This window comes from Ipomoea nil, unplaced genomic scaffold (genome assembly GCF_001879475.1).
Source record: "Ipomoea nil cultivar Tokyo-kokei standard unplaced genomic scaffold, Asagao_1.1 scaffold0114, whole genome shotgun sequence".
In the NCBI taxonomy this organism is placed as follows: Eukaryota; Viridiplantae; Streptophyta; class Magnoliopsida; order Solanales; family Convolvulaceae; genus Ipomoea; species Ipomoea nil.
The window spans coordinates 3,275,905-3,294,439 of NW_017616542.1; the positions used below are offsets into that span (position 1 = coordinate 3,275,905).

General features: G+C 38.0%; 1 protein-coding gene and 2 long non-coding RNA genes across 5 annotated transcripts; 1 reads left to right on the top strand and 2 right to left on the bottom strand.

The window, feature by feature from the left end:
- Window positions 1-383: 383 nt before the first annotated feature.
- Window positions 384-7,339, top strand: LOC109152157. Its single transcript, XR_002049366.1, has 3 exons — window positions 384-394; window positions 5,795-5,801; window positions 7,135-7,339. It is a non-coding gene; the product is annotated as an uncharacterized LOC109152157 (long non-coding RNA).
- Window positions 7,337-8,738, bottom strand: LOC109154453 (zinc finger BED domain-containing protein RICESLEEPER 2-like). Its single transcript, XM_019302243.1, has 2 exons — window positions 7,473-8,738; window positions 7,337-7,360 (listed from the first exon to the last, which is right to left on the bottom strand). The coding sequence occupies exons 1-2, from the start codon at window positions 8,736-8,738 to the stop codon at window positions 7,337-7,339; spliced, it is 1,290 nt and encodes a 429-aa protein (XP_019157788.1).
- Window positions 8,739-12,740: 4,002 nt separating this feature from the next.
- LOC109192034 lies at window positions 12,741-17,244 on the bottom strand. 3 transcript variants are annotated; one of them, XR_002056060.1, is made up of 4 exons: window positions 17,086-17,244; window positions 16,279-16,329; window positions 15,227-15,430; window positions 12,743-13,229 (listed from the first exon to the last, which is right to left on the bottom strand). It is a non-coding gene; the product is annotated as an uncharacterized LOC109192034 (long non-coding RNA). The 3 variants fall into 3 exon arrangements; XR_002056042.1 differs by lacking the exon at window positions 16,279-16,329 and having other exon boundaries at window positions 12,762-13,229; window positions 17,086-17,241; XR_002056037.1 differs by lacking the exons at window positions 16,279-16,329; window positions 17,086-17,244 and having other exon boundaries at window positions 12,741-13,229; window positions 15,227-15,506.
- Between the last annotated feature and the right edge of the window lie 1,291 nt (window positions 17,245-18,535).

Here is an 18,535-nt window from a genome sequence, read left to right on the forward strand (position 1 = left end):
CTTTTAGGGTCTTTATTACAGGCAAGGGTACATGGTCCTCCGTGGACCACATTTACCAATTAACGGAAATTAACTCCCTATTAACTGTTCTTGGCGGAATTAATTATATAATTAATTCCGAGTTTGGAGATCGTAACACGGGGTGTTACAGTGGTAGGTATCCATGTAGGACTTTGGTGTCTTGAATCGTGCTAAGTGTTCAACATTGTGTTTCGTTGAACCGTGATGTGTCTTGTGTGTTCCTCGAAACTACCTTTGGTTTATCCGTTTGAAAAGCATGCTAGTTTGGTGTCTAAATGCTAGCGTGTGTGTTGTTTGTACCTTCCGATGGGTTGATGATAACTTGTTTTATTCATCGTTGTTGTGGTTGGGCTGTGACCCATTCCTTGATTGAGTATGTTTCATACCTTCGTTGTAATCCGTTGATTGATTCCTGTTGAGGTGTGATGTGTGTGTGGCTTTACCTGGATTGCACGATTAGTGGTATGGGACACTAGTCACCAAGGTATTGCAGTGGTCCTCGTGGTGGCCATGACGTGATTATGGAGTTGTGACCTGTGTGTCAGGTTCACGTATTTTGGGAAAGGCGTGTGTCGCCGAGGCGTGTGTCGCCGTGTGTGTGAACGGTACCTTGTGTACTATGAAATTGGTGGCTTTGTTGGTGGTTTGTTGGTGGGGGACGACGGTCCCAGGAGGGAAAAGGTTGGAATAAGAAGTACAGGGGTCCTGGAGGTAATGGTTGGAAAGAAGAAACAAGGTTGGGGGTAGCCGTAAGGTTGGAACCGGGCATAAGGCAGGCATATCAACTCGTGATGGGTGATGTCACGAGGGCTATTGTAGCCATTGTGGTGAGTTCTTCTCTTGTGACGTGTGTAGTCACAAAGGCATGTGTTGCCTTGGCATGTGTTGCCGGTTGTGTGAGTCTTATTCCTTTGCGTTGTGCATGTCGGGTTTTGATCTATTGAGTGATGATAGATCATGCCTTGACTCTTTTGTGAGTCGTGTTGTTCTTGTGATCATGGGATGTGTTCCATTTTGAAATTGTTGAGTCTTGTGTTGACTATTACTCTTGGTTTTACACTTATATATATGTATTCCATTTTGAAATTGGTTCTACAACTTATACCTTACTTATGTATGCTATTTCACATGTATTGGTGGGTTACCAGCATTATTCGCTGACCGGGCGTCGTCCCAAGTTTTATTGTGTTCTTTCATGTGATATCTAGGCGAATGCGCAGTCTAGTGCCTGTTAGCGTAACTCTCCCGTTGGTTTTATGGCATGTGTGCCTATCTAGTTGTAGACCTGTTGAGACTTTGGATAGTTGTAAACAATGCAGATATTGCCGTAGCGTTCAACCTTGTTGGTGAACGTGGCATAACACCCCATGACTTGGATTTATGTTTACCCAGTTATCTTTTAATCTTCCGCTGTGCTAGTTGTTTAGTTGTGTTATCTGCATGTGTTAAGGCTTTTTATAGCATGTGTTTTGGGGGTTGTTACACCGGATCTCTAGCGTGCTCCGGTGGCTACTCATCTGTGCCTGAAAGCCAAATATATCTGTTCAGCAAATGATGCTGCTAACCCACTCCAACGCGTTGAAATACAATATAGGTATATATATATATATATATATATATATATATATATATATATATATATATATATATATATATATATATATATATATATATATATATATATATATACGAAAACCATTTTGAAGCAGGAAGAGATATACTTAGGGACTCTAGCTTTAAAATCAGGGATAGACTCAGCAAGTAGGGGTAAAAACATTCAATCATGATAAACCGTTATATAGAGACAACATTATAATGAACATATACTTAAGGTCACAGTTTACTTTCACATCATCCACATCATTATTCAATCATCATTCATTCGTCATTCAAGTCATCATTCAAATCATCATCATTCAAATCACATAAGCACACTTTGGTGGCGCCACGGGACCAATAACATGCCGCGAACATGCGGGTTAGTGCGTATAGCACTAACATGGCCCCGCAGCACCCTACTTCATACCGCAGCATGAAGGGGTTGATCGCAACCAACCGTACAGACCACCGAAAGCTCGACGGCGGATCACAGCCCTACACACCGCTGACGCGCTCAGTCGGTGGAATGTGATCCTCTTATGGGGACTACGACCCTACACACCGTTGATGAGCACAGTCAGTGGATCGTAGCGGATCAAGCCCTACACACCGCTGAGGGACTCAGTCGGTGGGCGAAGATCCTCGGAGACTACGACCCTACACACCGCTGGTCCTTCACTCGGTGGATCGTAGCCAACCATAGCCCTACACACCGCCTGATCACTCATTCGGTGGGCTATGGTCTTCCTCAGGCTGGTGGCCCTACACACCGCTGGCGCGTCCAGTCGGTGGACCATCCGCACACGAGGCCCGTGGGCTGTAGCCCAAGAAGGGAATCACTGACCGCAGCTAGGAGAATGAACCGCAGCTCATGTGTAACCAAACAGTGGACCGCAGCCCTATATAATATTTATATACCTGACCGATCGCAACCGGCCTGGTTAACAGTCGGTATGGTTCTCAACCCATCCAACTGCCCATATAGCCAATTTGATCGCAACCAAATTGAGGAATCATTCATCACATAACACATTGTAGCACATAATAGCACATTGGGAAGGGGGAGATGCATAAATAAACTTACGTGACTAGTCCTAAGGGGTTCATGCATTCTTCTCCTAGGCCAACGGGCTACCGATTCACTAGCATGCAGTTCCTAAGACTCTTTTATCCTACAAATGGTACCCGAAACATCAAACTAGACTCAAGCACGACAAACGGGGTCCGTTGGGACACCACGGGGAATGGGGAACATCAAACGGGAAAGCCGAGGACCCGGGGTGGGTAACGGACCAGCGGATAGCCGGTGGGTGGGGGATCACCCGCCGGCGATGGACCTCCGGGCAGCGGGTGGCCGACGGGTAAACGCCTGCCCGCCGGCTGCCCGCTGCTTGGCAGTAAATCTCGGGCAGCGGGTAGGTGGTGGGTACCCCTACCCCCCACTGACTCTTTAACTCAATAAACGTCCCGAGATCCTTTGTGGAACCCGAAACCATGCTTAGACATTTTTTAAACGCAATTAACGACACCACATAGGCAATTAATGGATCGAAAGCAAGGATCATATTGAACACATCCTAACATGACTTCTAGACACGAACAACACCCGAACATGCCAATTCCCACCCAAATATAAATCAAGAATATCACAATACAAATTCCCAATCCAACCTAGGGCTCTAATCCCACCCAAACCATCAAAATCATATTTTATCTTCATCATCAAGAACCATCAAGATTTTTCAAGAATCATCACATAAATATCAAGAACCTCTTTTTAACATCAAGATCACTCACAAAATCATCATATCAATCAATCAAGATTATATCACAAATATCATAAAGAAATTCATCAAGACACAGGTATATAGATGGAGCCAAAGAAGGAGATCATAGCAAAGAAAATAGGTTTTGTTGAGACATGGGTTACCTTTTAGCCTTAATTAATTTCCTTGGCTATGAAGGATCTTTCTTTAAGATTTCTTCTTTCTTGATTTCTCCTATGGGAATTCTTGTGTGGTGAAAGTTATTGTGATGTGAGTTCTAGGTGCCTCCTATGTCCCTATTTATATATCTAAGAATCCCAATTAGGGTCTAAGTGGTATGGATTAGCTAATTCTATTTCCTATGGGACTAAGGGTTGGCTTTAAGGATAAGGGCCCATGGAATATGGTGGACCCTCTTTTAGCTAATTAATGTATTTTAATTCCCTTTTTAGGGTGAGCGATTAATTAATTAATTGATTTTAGGGGTCGTAACACGAGGTGTTACAGTGATAGGTTGAGGTTGAGGTCAACGGTCTGACAATGATACTGCGTGGGCTGGTGATCGGATGAGCTCGCTGCATCTGCCTGATCATCGCCTAGAAGGTTGTACGCGAATGGATACATTTTGAAAGATAGAACCGGTGCTCGTCAGACGATAGCTTTCTCGCACAGGTCCCCACAGACGGCGCCAAAATGATAGTACTAATTCCACGTAGTGAGGTCAAAGTAATAATGCGACCAAGTTAAAGCAAGTAAAACATTTATTGATCGTGTAAAATGACCTAATACAATCTAAGTAGCTATTCCGAGGGCAGACTGACTGCGGTCGGGATGCTCTGTAAATAGCCTATCGATCATTCCAAAAGTCCCTCACACTGTTGCCGCCGCGGGTATTTATAGCCGCTAGGCCGGATACACAACTCCGGCCGGCAGGCATGTAACCCACGTAGCAACCACGTGTCTTCACCCCGCGAGCCCTGCCTGTCAACGCGTAACGTTGCCACGTGCTTCTTCTCGGCTCTCTCGTCTAAGGGCTATCGATCGGGAGTTGAAGACGTCGGTCGGGTGATGCACCGGTCGGGTACGACCGGGTTCCTTTAGAGATATCCGACTTGTAAACCTGCATAAACAACAATAAAACACGTGGCATGTCGGTCGGGGTATTCCCCACCAATGGCAAATTATATCGTGCACCGCACATCAAAATGACGATGTTTTGTTAAATGAAAATAAACGGCATTCGTTTTCCGCCGTTCCGCACCCTTCCGCAAAAAGTAACTATGTTATTCAGTTTCATTTTGTATACACTGCAGTTTCAGTTCAACACAACTACAGTTTCATTTCGATATAACTACAGTTTCATTCGATATTTATAGACTCAAATATGTGAAAATGTTATTCAATTTTATTTTATATGCAGTATAGTTTTATTAAAACACAACTACATGATCATTTTGATATAATTACAGCTTCATTGTACAATATACCCTCAAATATGTGAAATGTTATTCAGTTTCATTTTATATACACTGCAGTTTCATTTCACCACAACTACAGTATCATTTTGATATAACTGCAGTTTCATTTGTCGTGAGGCAGTGTCGGTTTAGATATACTGTAGTGTCAATTGGTGTTTAATACACCAAACATGCGAACTCCGTTAACGGTAACAGCGGACCGTTTCTTACGGCGCTGCTTTTTGATCGCGGTGCACCGCGGTCTACGATATAACGACTGTATATATATATATATATATATATATATATATATATATATATATATATATATATATATATATATATATATATATATTGTAATTATTTAAGTTATAGATCAAAGGTCCGTTTTTCATAAACCCAAACCCAAAACAATTGCCCAACAATATATATTTTATATATGTAATTTCTGGAATAAATTATATTGGTCATGCAATTAAGCATATAAAAGTTTCTTCATTTGCTTTTTGTACATCCAAAATCAAAAGGTTCTTTGATTATTTAAATTCATCATACAATTATTTATGTAATACAAATTATTTTATTTCAATTTTGTTTAAAACGACAAATTATATTGTGTATCGGTAAATATTTATTTTTAAATAGTATATCAAATAATAAACCTTAAAAAATGAACATTCAATATACTAAAATGAATGGTTAATATATTAAAAATGAATCTGATTAGTGGTCTATAGTATAATGATTGGGCAAATTAAAAATAAATTTGGTTGCTAAAGTTCTTGTGTTGAGCAGCATGATTGACTGATTGTGACTTAAATTATGTTTATAATAGAGTTAATTCCAGCAATGGTCCTTCGACTATTGCGATTTTTCAAAATTGGTCCTCGTCTTTTAAATTGGACGAGATAGACCTTCCTTCCGTTAAACATCAGTTTAGTTAACGTTAAGTAGAGGGGTATTCAAGTCATTTTGTTCTTAGTGCATTACGTATCAGCGCTACTCTAGGGGTGTGCATCGGGCGGTTCGGTTCGGTTCGGGGTCGGGGTTGGCTAAACCGCTCAGATTTCGGTTTGGTGAATGTAAAACCGGTCCTAACTTTTTATATATTAAATATTTCGGTTTCTTAAGTATTCAGATTCGGTCGGTTTGGTCGGATATCTGACTACTGTTCGGGTGAAGCAAAATTGAAATAAGAATAATAAAACTTTAAAACTAAATCAAGTAAATTCAAGACAAAATGCCTTAATGCCAATATGCCATACAAAAAATCTTAAAACCCCAAAAATGAATGATTTACTGTTTAGTAGTTTACACTTCACAAAAAACCAGAATTACAGATTTACAAATCCACATAGTGATTTGCACGATTCAATAAACGATTCCAGATTTCCAGCATGCAGATTCATGATCACAAAAAGCCATGTTGATTCCTGATCACAAAAAGCCATCATGATTCCTGAATCTTGATCCTACTCTAAATTTGTAATACTCATAGTGTTCTAGACTGCTATTCTTCTTCCTGTTAAAACTTAGGGCAATTTAGTAAAGGAAACAAACAACTAAACAAGTAAAAAACAATAAGTCAATAATAATTACTTAACAAATGAGAAAATGAGATTATAATATTGGCTCAGTAAGCATATTTGTCCATATCAATGTATGGATTAAGGGCAAATTTCTTCAAATCTTCAATATCACCATGATTCCATGAACAATTGAACATTGAGCAACATACCAGCTTAATCGTTATTTCAGATCATTGGTGGAAGCTTTCATCATTGCCAATTTGCCATGATATATCAAAAACTCATAAGATAACATTACTAGAATTACTGATTTACAGTAATGCAAAACTGCAAAAGGCAGCAACTTTACTTACTCCTACAAGTTAGTAAGCTACCAAAACTTTAGAGGATTTAAGAGCAGTGGTTAGGGGCCAAAAACTCATCAAGGGAAGCAACTTAAAGTCACCAAGTTTCATTGCCTTAACATCAGAATATAAAGTCAGTTGAATAGTTGAATACAAGATTAAGATATTAATATATCATATAAAGTATAGAGATTGGAGAAGACAATTACAGGAATACTTGGAAGTGTAGAACCACAAGTCCTGCCACCAGATGCACTTCAACCATCAACACTAAATTCTGCAATTAAATCAAATAAGAAGAAGCTTGTTAGAATTCAATTCAATGAAAAAAACTTAAATTGAATGATTGAAATAATACATTATTTTACCTTTCTTAAATCTTTCTAATTTTTCTAGATCTTCTTCAATTGAAATGGAGGTATTTGGCAGCCTAAGCCAATCCTGAGTACATACCAAGGCTTCCACAATTTTAGGAGTTAAGGAACTCCTAAAAGGATCTAAAACCCTCCCAATTGTACTAAAGGCAGATTCTGAGGCAACAGTTGAGATAGCAATAGCTAAGATATCCCTAGCAATCTTAGAAAGGATAGGAAACCTTGCAGAATTGACCTTCCACCATCTCAATATATCAAATGAACCTTCATCTTCAGTTATTTCCTCACTCAAATAATATTCCAGCTCAGTTTTTTTCCTCCCACCAGTTTCCATTCTTTGTTTCTTAATTTGGGCCTTCAATAGATGTTGTGGCCTCCCAACAGGGGCAGAAACAGACTCAACAACAGGAGTAACAGATGCTACAGAACCAGAATCAGTAGCTAGGACAACAGTAGGGCTATAACTCACAGCATAATCATCATACAATTCATTCAAAGCAGCCAACAATTTCTCAAGGTAATCTTTTCCTTTTTTTTTGTCACCATACATATGAAGTAATTGAGCTGGCATATATTCTAACTTGTCACTGGGGTCTAAAATGTTTGCAAAGAAAATCATATAATTCATTTTGTCAATATCACCCCAATATTTTTCAAATTTTGCTTTCATGTTAGCCCCCATTAGTTTCACAGCCCCATCAGCTTCCACCATTTCATTCAAGATACAATACAGATCAGATATTTCAGAGAAAAAGGTGTTAGCTGTCACATATAGGGACCCTGAAATTCTGATAGTCATCTCATAGAAACATTTCAACAGCTTAACCAAGTTGTTCACAGACTCCCAATCCAGAGAAGTAGGAATAGAATCACCCATATCAGATTTAAAAGAGTTATCACTGTATTCATAGTCATCAAATACTTTCTGGTAGATCAAAGCAGACTGTAACATCAAATAGGTGGAATTCCACCTTGTTGGCACATCAAGACACAAGGATGTTTTTTGCTCAATTCCCCTATACTCTGCCAAATCCCTAAATTTCTTCAACCTTGAAGGGGAATTTCTGACATATCTAACAACCTCCCTAACCCTCTTAACAGCAATATCACATTGTTTTAGACCATCTTGTACCACCAAGTTCAGAATATGAGCAATGCATCTCATGTGAAGATACTTACTCTTCACACTAGATGATCTCCAAGACAACACTTTCCTTTTTAAAAAACCAAGTGCAAAATCATTTGATGAAGCATTATCTACTGTCACAGTAAACACATTCCTCAGCCCCCACTCTATCAAACAACTTTCAAGTGCTTTTGCAATATACTCACCCTTATGTGATGTAACAGGGACAAAAGAGATAATTTTTTTATGTAGCTTCCACTCCTCATCTATAAAATGTGCAGTTACAACCATGTAGTTTATCCTATGAATAGATGTCCAAGAGTCAGTTATAATACTGACTGTTTGAGTGTTTCCCCTAAACAAGCACTTTAACTTCAATTTTTCTTCTTCATAAATGACATTGATATCCCTACTGATTGTCCACCTAGATGGAATTTTAAACCTAGGACAAGCCACTGCAATGAACCTCCTAAACCCTTGCCCCTCAACAAATATAAAGGGAAGTTCATCTATGATAATCATTTCTATCAAGGCTCTCCTAAATCCTAATGGTTTCCTGATTAAATACCCAAGTCCCCAACTCTCCCACAGTTGGTTCAAATGCATCACTAGTAGCAACAGCTTGAAATGTCAGAAGGGACTGCCTAGTATCCTTAGAGTGAGGGTTTTTCATACAGCTAACCATGTGGTTCCTTAAAGATATAGTACCATATTTTTTTGATTGACATTGATACAACTTCGCACAATAGATACACTTTGCTTCTATAGTAACACCATTACTATCAGAAATCTTTTGAAAATGATCCCAAACTCTTGATCTGGCTTCAACCGCTTTCCTTTTCTTTGCAAGAACTGCAGCAGTAGGGAGCACAATCTGTTGAGTAATTGTGTCAACAGTTTGGGCTTCCACTACTGTTGCTCCTTGAGCAGAAGAACTGGTAGGTTCACAGCCAGTACTAGGTATACTGATATTGTCCATCTATAAAGTGTGGAACATTATCAGTACACATAGTAGGAAATTGGAAATCATAATACACAATCTCAGAAGTGTAGTGATACACATATAACATATTAACATTTAACACTTAACTGTGTAGCACTAAGAACTAAGAAGTGCAACACAATTCCATATTTCCATCAGGCATTCATCAAACATTCGAACTATCAAAGACAACAAAAGGTCTCTCATCTCTGAATGCTCATCATATGGACAACAGTCACAACACATAGGCAGTTAGGCACTATATATAGCTTCCACATTTCAGAGGCAATATATATTATAATATTTAAGGGTCCTCAATCCATAAACAAGAAAGACAATAGAGATTATATTTTAATTTTTCAAAAGGATTGTGCTAGTGTGCTTCCACTCACAAATCACAATAACATTTTCAGATATTCATAATATATCACATTATCACAAGTTCAAAAGAATCACAACCCAGAATCTCATATTATATCACATAATTCACATTATAATGAATAAATCAATAAAATAAAATAACTAGGGTTGGAGATTTACTTCTTTTCTCACAGAAATTACCCGGAGAACAAGGGCCTTCAAGCAACGTCCAGCGGTCCAGCCGTCCACAAGTGAGTCAGTCAACAACTGAACAAAGCTTCCACCACAGACTCACAGAGAGTCAAAACTCAAGACTCAAAAGTCAACAGATTCACTGACTCAAAGAGGACAACAGAACAGCTGAGAGCCTGAGACCCCAGAGAATATCGAAGAGAGAATCAGAGAAAGGGTTTCCACCGGACTATCAGAATCTCAGAGATTGAGACTTGAGAGAACTCAGAGACAAAGTCACAGTCTCATAGACACAGACTCATAGAACTCAAGACAGAAATAGAGAATCAGACTATCAGAGAAAAGGCTTCCACCGGAGAATCGGAGATTCTCAATCGCAACTCTCAAAGATTGAGACTTGAGAGTTGAGAGAACTCACTAGTCACTACCCAGAACTCATAGAACGGGAGAACTGAGAAACCCTAGGTTGAGAGTTGAGAGTCGAGAGAGAAATCAGAGAATGAGAGTATGAGACTATGAGAGAGTGAAGACTAAAGGGCCAAGGCTGTGCAGCGTACAAACGCTCATATATATAAACTATGGACACGACGCCGTTTACTGCACACCACATCTAACCCTAGGTTTCATCAGGTTGTCGGACGGTTCGGGTGGGCAAACACAAGACCCAAACCGACTTCATTAAACCGTTAAAATGGCTGGCTTGGTTTCGTTAAATGAAGTCGGGTGCCGGTTCGATCCGAAAAGGCTGATTTACTCGATTGGGTCGGGTTGACCTTACGATTATTTCGGGCTTGCACACCCCTACGCTACTCTCCCTTTGAATCGCCTCCATAAACCTCCGGCCACAAAGCGCGATACAGTAATACAGCACAACGCCACTTCGTATCAGCACAGCAGCGAGATAGCCTCCATGAATCGCCCCTCCGGCGACGATCTTTGCTGACATTAAGGAGCCGACATCAAGAGGGATCGAATAGTATGGAACTGTACTTGGATAGTGCAGCGACCATGATGATGCTCATGCTGCAAAAACCTTGTTATCAGTAATACCTGTCAAATATTGAAGAAAAAACAATTATTTTTCTCCCCTAAAAAAGAATATTGCATGATTATTGAGAAAGAAAATCAAAACCAGTCAATCACATTGATAGAAGATCTGCGGTATCTAGGTTAGAATATGAATCTGCACATTTCATCCTCTTTCTGGTTAACTAATTAACATAAGATCAAATCTTAGGGAAGCAGATTTGTCTAAATGAAGTGGATTTCCCAGGTTCAATTTACACGTACTGTTCGGTTTCACAAACAAAACAGTTTGGACAATTCATACAAAATTAAGCATTTTTTTTCCAACGCAGTTTTGGAGACACACCTTCACTAGAAAACTGGTCTATAAACTGTTTTCCAGCCTTACCAACTAGGCATTTGAAAGAGTGGATTGAGCATAGGAGACCATAAATTTAGAAGTTCAGAAGAATGATAACTGCAGGAAATTTGTGGAAAGTTAAGCAACTACTACAGATCATTAGTGAATACGATTGGTCCAGACTTCGATCTGCCAAAAACTGTTTTAATACCAAAGCAAGAGGTTTTGCAGCAGGAAATTGTTCAGTAAGCTCTTTAACCTATCACCAACAGAAGAAAGGGAAGATCTCATATTCATTGCAATTGAGTGAATTGAATAAGAGAAATAAAACATATTAAAAATTGATAAAATATCTCATTCAGCCTTTGATGAGTCAAGTCAAATAAAGACTAAGGGACCTCTCAACAAAAAGGAAGGATAATACTAGACATGGACAAATATATGATACTAAACAGAATAACAAAGCAATAAAAACAAATATGATACAATATCTAAGTTCATCTCTAGTCAGATGAATGATGTCCAATTGTCCATAGACAGTAGTTACCAGCTCAGAGGTCTGCAGTCCAATATGTGATGGTGATTTGAAACTAATGTCAAGACAGACTGATTTTACATCCTTGCAAGAGTCATTCATCTTGGGCAATTTTGGTGAGGTAGAGCTCTCAGAACTTGTACCATCAACCTGAAAAGGATTGCCTTCACTGATTGTCTGGGCTTCTGGTGTTTGGGAATGTGAAGAAGACAAGGTAATGAAATCACGAGGAACTTCCACCACAAGCATAATAATAGGTATCTGAAAGGGGAATGTTACAACATTAGATAGCCTCCACAAATTGGCCCTACGGCGACGACCTTTGCTACTGTGCTTATACGAAGGGGCGTTGTGCTGTATCGCGCATTGTGGCCGGAGCTTTGTGGTGGCGATTCAAAGGGAGAGTAGCGCTGTGCTGATACTAAATGCACCAAGAAGAAATGACTTGAATACCCGAGACTTAACGCCAACCAAATTGATGTTTAATGGAAAGACCATTACTAGAACAAATGTGATAGTCAAGAGTCTATTTCGTCCAAATTAAAATATGAGGACCAATTTTAAAAAATCGCAATAGTCAGAAGACCATTGCTGGAATTAACTCTTTATAATATTTAATCTATAGGATCATAAATCTAACTACACAAATACTAAACTACAAATATATCAAATCTATTTTCATTCACATTCTACTAGGTTCATAATGTTTTTTTATATATTCATAAAAATAAAATTTAATATACATAAACATTACATTAAAATAATACTCCGGAACTTCATCTACATGCAAATTTATTTTACTTTTTTCTAAAATATATTCTTTTGGGTACTACTATTCTATTACAATTCTCGCCCCCACCAAGGCTTGGCCGCTTGGGGGCTATGACCATCTATCTAGAAAAATCATTTCATGCTACTCCACCACAAGGTCATGGGCAACTTTTTAAAAAATATATATATTAACGAGTGTCATTTAAAATATCTCAATTAAAGCTTTTAAGTGGTATATTTTGTATACATTAATTTTATTTGTAAGGAAGAAATTAAAAAAAAAAAAAAAAAAAAAAAACAAATTTAAAATGAAAAAAATATAAGAAAAATATGGATGTGTTGAGTGCGTATAATACCATACCATGCACCTTGATCCATATTGTAAATTAATTAACTCCAACATTCAGATCATATTATAAAGTCTTCTCCAAATCTAAGCCTGAGGCTGAGGTATATAAACACCAATCATCCAACAGTCCCAGGGCAGTTATGTTTCATTTTGGGATGTTAGACAAACATTGGGACATCAACCTCACAAACACATCTAATAATAATCTGAGGCTGTAGCTTCATCAAATAGCTGCCATTTATTCTTTCTTCTTCTTCTTCTTCTTCTTGCATATAGTAAAACAACTGATTTTGCTTATGTACATCCACCCACCAACAAATCCCACATTCATCTCATCTCCTTCAGTTTTTGAGGTTTCTCTCCCTCTCTCTCTTGCGACCCACTTCTCGCGCCATCTCTCTCAATTCCTCTGGTGATGGAGGTCGGGGTCCTTCTGGAGGATACACAATATATTCACGCTTCAAAAAATAAAAATAGAGGGGCTTTAGAAACTTATCAAGATTGTAAATTGTACTCCGTAATACATAAAAGTATATTCCTATAACCATCAGCGCTCAAATAATATTTCAAATACAATGAAATAACAGCACGCATAGCTAATTATCATAGTAAAACCTAACACATACACAAAGGGTAAACAATACTATCCCAAGAAAGGCACAAGATGAGCAAAGCAAAGACCGAACATTGAAGTGCTATCGAATATAAAATGAACATTTCGTCAACTCCAATTACAACTCAAGTTTGATACAAAAGTATAACAAACCAACAAAAAAGTTGGACTAAATTTATAATAATAACATAACATCTAAATAGCTACAAGTTGAGGCACAAACACAAGATAACAGTAACAATTATCACAAACACGTTAGATTTTGTGTAATTTTCCATTTGTTCAAACTTAGGAAGAGCACATGACGTATCTTTATTCATTCTACCAAATGCTTTAGTACCAATTTTAAATGAAAACTAGACAGAAATTTAACCAAGTTTGTGCCTCAAAAAGTAACTATTCAAAGGATGTGTTCAGTAGGCACTGAGGCACAGTGAGTGTCTTTTTGGTAATTAACCCACATAAGAATACATAGAAGCAGTCCAATTCTTTATATACTCATAGGCTCCAGAATACAAAATTCTTTTCCCATTTCGGCCTCGGCTAGTATCCATACACAATTAGCAAGAATTTCAGCCTGTGAGGATTACTACAAGTAGCAAGGAATTATCTCATAACTTCAAGCCTCAGGAATTCAAAACAACTACTCCAAACCAAATCCCATAATCTATATATGTATATCCAAGAACAGCACTAATTTTCAATTAGTTTCCAGCCTAGAAAGAGCATAAGATGTTCTTGGTTCATTCTAATAAATGCTTTAATATCCCTTTATAAATGAAAACTTAACTTGTTTGCTGTTTGTTATTATTTTTCCAAGATTGTTCCTCAAAAAGTGATTATTCAAAGGACATTTTCAGTGTGTAGTGAAGCAAGTTTGTTTCTTTTCGTAACTAATCAAAACAAAAAAACATTTAACACTTCATTTACTTATCTATTCATAGGCTCCACAGTACAAACTTTTTCCTACTCACTACAATCCATCCACAATTACCATGAATTTCATCCTGATAAAGGGTTACTCAAAGTAGCAAAGAATTATCGTAGAACTTCAAGCCTCACATGTTCAAAACAGTTAGTTCTAACCAAATTCCCACAACATATACTGATATACAAGTATATCCAACAACAGCACTGCCAAGTGCCAATCCATTTTTTAATTTCCATTTCCATTAAAATTATATGTCCCAAAATCCATAATTCTCAACTTTTAATTCCAAGTTGACCTCATAAAATTCACAAGCCTTAAAAATCCCCTCAAGAATGAAGAACCATACACCACCTTTTAACTTGCTTCAAAATTCTTTATAGCTACTGATGGTAAAACAGAAATATAAAAGCCATTAGACATAAACATTCAGCAAGTTTTGCTCAACAATTTTCCCTTCCAGCAATGTGTGTAAATTCAAATATTAAAATAAAACATGCCCCACCCACACACACACACACACACATATGCATTACCATTTACCACAAAGAACTTCAAGAGAGATCATCTGCTGTATCACCTCATATTATTATAGTTTAATTGACTAAAAGTTTCAAGTTTGTTAATCAGTACCCTTTCGCTCTTGCTGTATCACTTCACATTCTTATTCCTGGCTGTTTTCGACTGAATAAACTAGATGACTGGATAACTCAAAAACGAATTTTAGCCAACATAACTATTTTGGAGTGGTTTTTCAGGGAAGGTGTTTGCTTAATAAATGTAGGTAATTGGACGAACAGGAAGAAGAATCCAATCCAATATACTCCGTAATATTTCTTATCAGGAATTGTAACCTTAAACTGCAGTTCAAAATACACAAACACACAAAAATAGAGATAGAAAGAGAGATTTACAGTGCCCATGAATTTCTGGAGATTCTTGGTGTTGTTGGCGAAGAAGTACATAAGACCAATCGGAACAGTGACGTACACTGCGAATTTTGCGACTTCTAACAAGCCCTTTGAGGTTCCAACAGACGACATCGTTTTGTTTCTTCTCCTCCAGCCGGCAAAATGGATCGAGAATTTCCACTCTTCAAGCTCTATTGCTTTAATACCCTACAAATCTCAGAGGGAGAGAACTCAGAGTAGAGGACCAGAGCTCAGCTACGTGGCACTGCAAGGTGCAGGCCGGGCGAGTCATAATTTTGGGCTTTCATACTCGACCAAGCCCAAACTAAGTTATCCGTTTTTAAGTAAAAGCCGAAACGGCCCATAGGAATGGAAATAGGTCAAGCTAAGTCGGGCTTTAGAAAATTAGACCTGGGCCTGCTATGAGAATCTAAAGCCTGAGTTTGGGCCTTGGCCTGGGCCTGTACGTAGGCTTTTTGTTAATGTAGGTCCTAAATAAGCTTTGAGCTTATTTAAATAGGCTTTGACCCTACTTAAGGCCTACATGTTAAAGCCTTTTAAAGCATACATATTTGTAAAAAATTTTAAATATATACCTAATAGAAAGTAATACATAAATAAGTATATTGCCACAAATCCATGTATCATATTACAAAATTACAATCAATCAATAATCACAAAATAACAAAATCATAAGTTCGTAATACAATATCCAACAACACAAGTTTAATAACAGTAAGAACCAACACTTATGATTACTATAGCAAATTAGCACATTATTATAGCAAATTAGCACTTATGAACCAACTATTCATTTAAAACTCTATTCAAGTATTCATCTTATATACTATTATACTATACTGTTTAAACTTAAGTGCTCGTACAGAGGATGTAATAAGTAATTTGCATTTTCTCCAAGGCGGCCTAAAATATCAAGGTTCATAAATGTCTGAACCCCTATTATTGGTAGACCACATATTATGTGAATATGAGATATTTCTTATAGGTTCATACAAAATCAAAAAAGAATGATAGACTAAGAACAGTGAACTGACAAAAGCATTGGATGCCTCTCCATGGCAAGCTCACATTGGTTATAATTCTCCCTGATGTAAAGAAAGACAATAAATAAACACTAGCTTCAGGAAAAAATTAAGGACTTGAAGAACAGTGAACTTTAGCTTCACCTGTCAAATGATTAAAATGACTCCATAAATAAAGTATGAACAAAATCACTGCAAAACCATACCCAATCTCAAGCAAACATCATTTTAAAGTTGAGGTGCTGATTGAAAAATGAAAAGCATATCAATGAAAAAGACTAGAAAGTAGGTATGCCCACTTGGGTATTCGGTTCAGTTTTGAAAAAATGAAACCATTCGGTTTAATCTTGCAGTTTGGTTTGGAATTGGGTTCGATTTGAGAATCCTAATTCACAACCTTTCCTAATTTTCCTGCGCAAATAATCTAATGCCCACACAATTGTTGACCCTTCTATACTTGTCAAATATATTACAAAAAAAATTTAAAGAAAAAAAAAACAGTCTGGTCGACAAGAAAATTACAATTCAAAAGGTTTAAGATAGAAACTGATAAATCAACATGGAGGAATGAAGGAATGGAGGATCAGTAAGCATAAAAAAAGATTACCCAGAGCCTCAGACCTCTTTTCTGATCACAAAAAAAAAAAAAAAAAAAAAAAAAAAAAAAAAAAAAAAAAACCCTAAATTCCCAAATACAATCTCATGATTCATGAATTCATAAACTCTTAACAAATTATACAGATTTTCAACAAAGAACTCATTTAAATTACGGATTCAACATCCCATACACAAACATATATATGTAATCAAGGGCGGAACCTAGAATTTCCAGCCTTTAAAGTGGCGTCGACAGGGGAGAAGGAGACCGGAAGTAGGGGAGGTGGTCGGCGGGATCTACTCTGTCGGCGCTGTGTTGCGCACTTCTTCTGGTCAGGCTCAGGGATCTAGGGAACCAAGAATTTGTTACCGTACCTTTTTCACTCACTCCAAAAGGTTCTAATGCATTCTTGGTAAAGTATTCCATACTACACTTCCAAAACTTTATTTTACACTACGTTTGGCTCACTGTAATTTCGTTGTAGTTGAATTGTAATTCAATGGATGCCCTCAATTAGGGGTGTCAAAGTGAGCCGAAACCGGCGAGTTAGTCCGCACCCGCCCCGCAATGGGACGAGTTACGACCGCAAGAAATTAGGCTCGCGAAAATGCGGGCCTAACGGGCATGATCCGCGGAGGGCCAGAGCCCGCACGGACAAATCTGCGCGGGTTGCGGGTCGGCCCGCGGGTCAGGCCATATTTTAAAAAAATAAATAAATTATATATATAATATTTTTTTTAAAAAAAAAATCATATATATAATATCTTAATTCTTATGCAATGTGTAGATCTAACTATCTAAGAGTACGCAGAACTGCAGAAGGGGAGAAATTCAATCCAATAATTCAATAATCCTTCGCCAATTCTTAATTCAATAATTCCTAGAGTACTTAGTTCTTCGGTTCTCCCGTCTCCATCCGCCTCCAACTCTATCAAATAATTACTAAAACTAAATCATCAATTCATACATATTTATGAATTACTAAATCGCCTCCAAGTCAAGCAAACATACATATTTATATATGTATTATACACAGACGGGAATTGTAGAGGGAAAATCTAAAGCCAAGAGAGAAATCGAGTGTGCTGTTGAACCCTAGCTTTGATCACCCTTCTACAGTTCTGCTGAATGCGCGGTATCGATCCGGTAGATTTGGGTCAGGTTTATGGAAGTTTCCGGTGCCATATTTCAAGCGGTTTTAACATGTTTATATCATGGTTGCAATAGGCGCTAGTCGGGCGGTAGAGTAGCGCCTAGCGCCTAGACGGCCTAGGCGGCTAACTGAAATAATGAAATACAGTGCACGTGTGTAGGTGCATATATGTCATATTACACACACACACACACACACACACACACACACATATATATATATATATATATATATATATATATGTCATATAAATGAAAAAAATTAGCAAGGTCGAGTCGGCCGAGTTAGGCGCTAGGCGACTGAATTAGGCACTAGGCGGGCGCCTAGGCGGCCAGTCTCCTAGGCGGGAGCCTAGGGGAGAAATCGTCACAGTCTAGGGGTTCCTAGGAGGGATTTTTGCAACCCTGGTTTATATACTATTTAATGTTTTTTTTTTTAAATTTAAGTGATGGCCCGCGGGTCAGCCCGCGAGACCTGCAAGCCCGCATGGGGCGGGCTTGGGTTGTATAGTTCCAAGC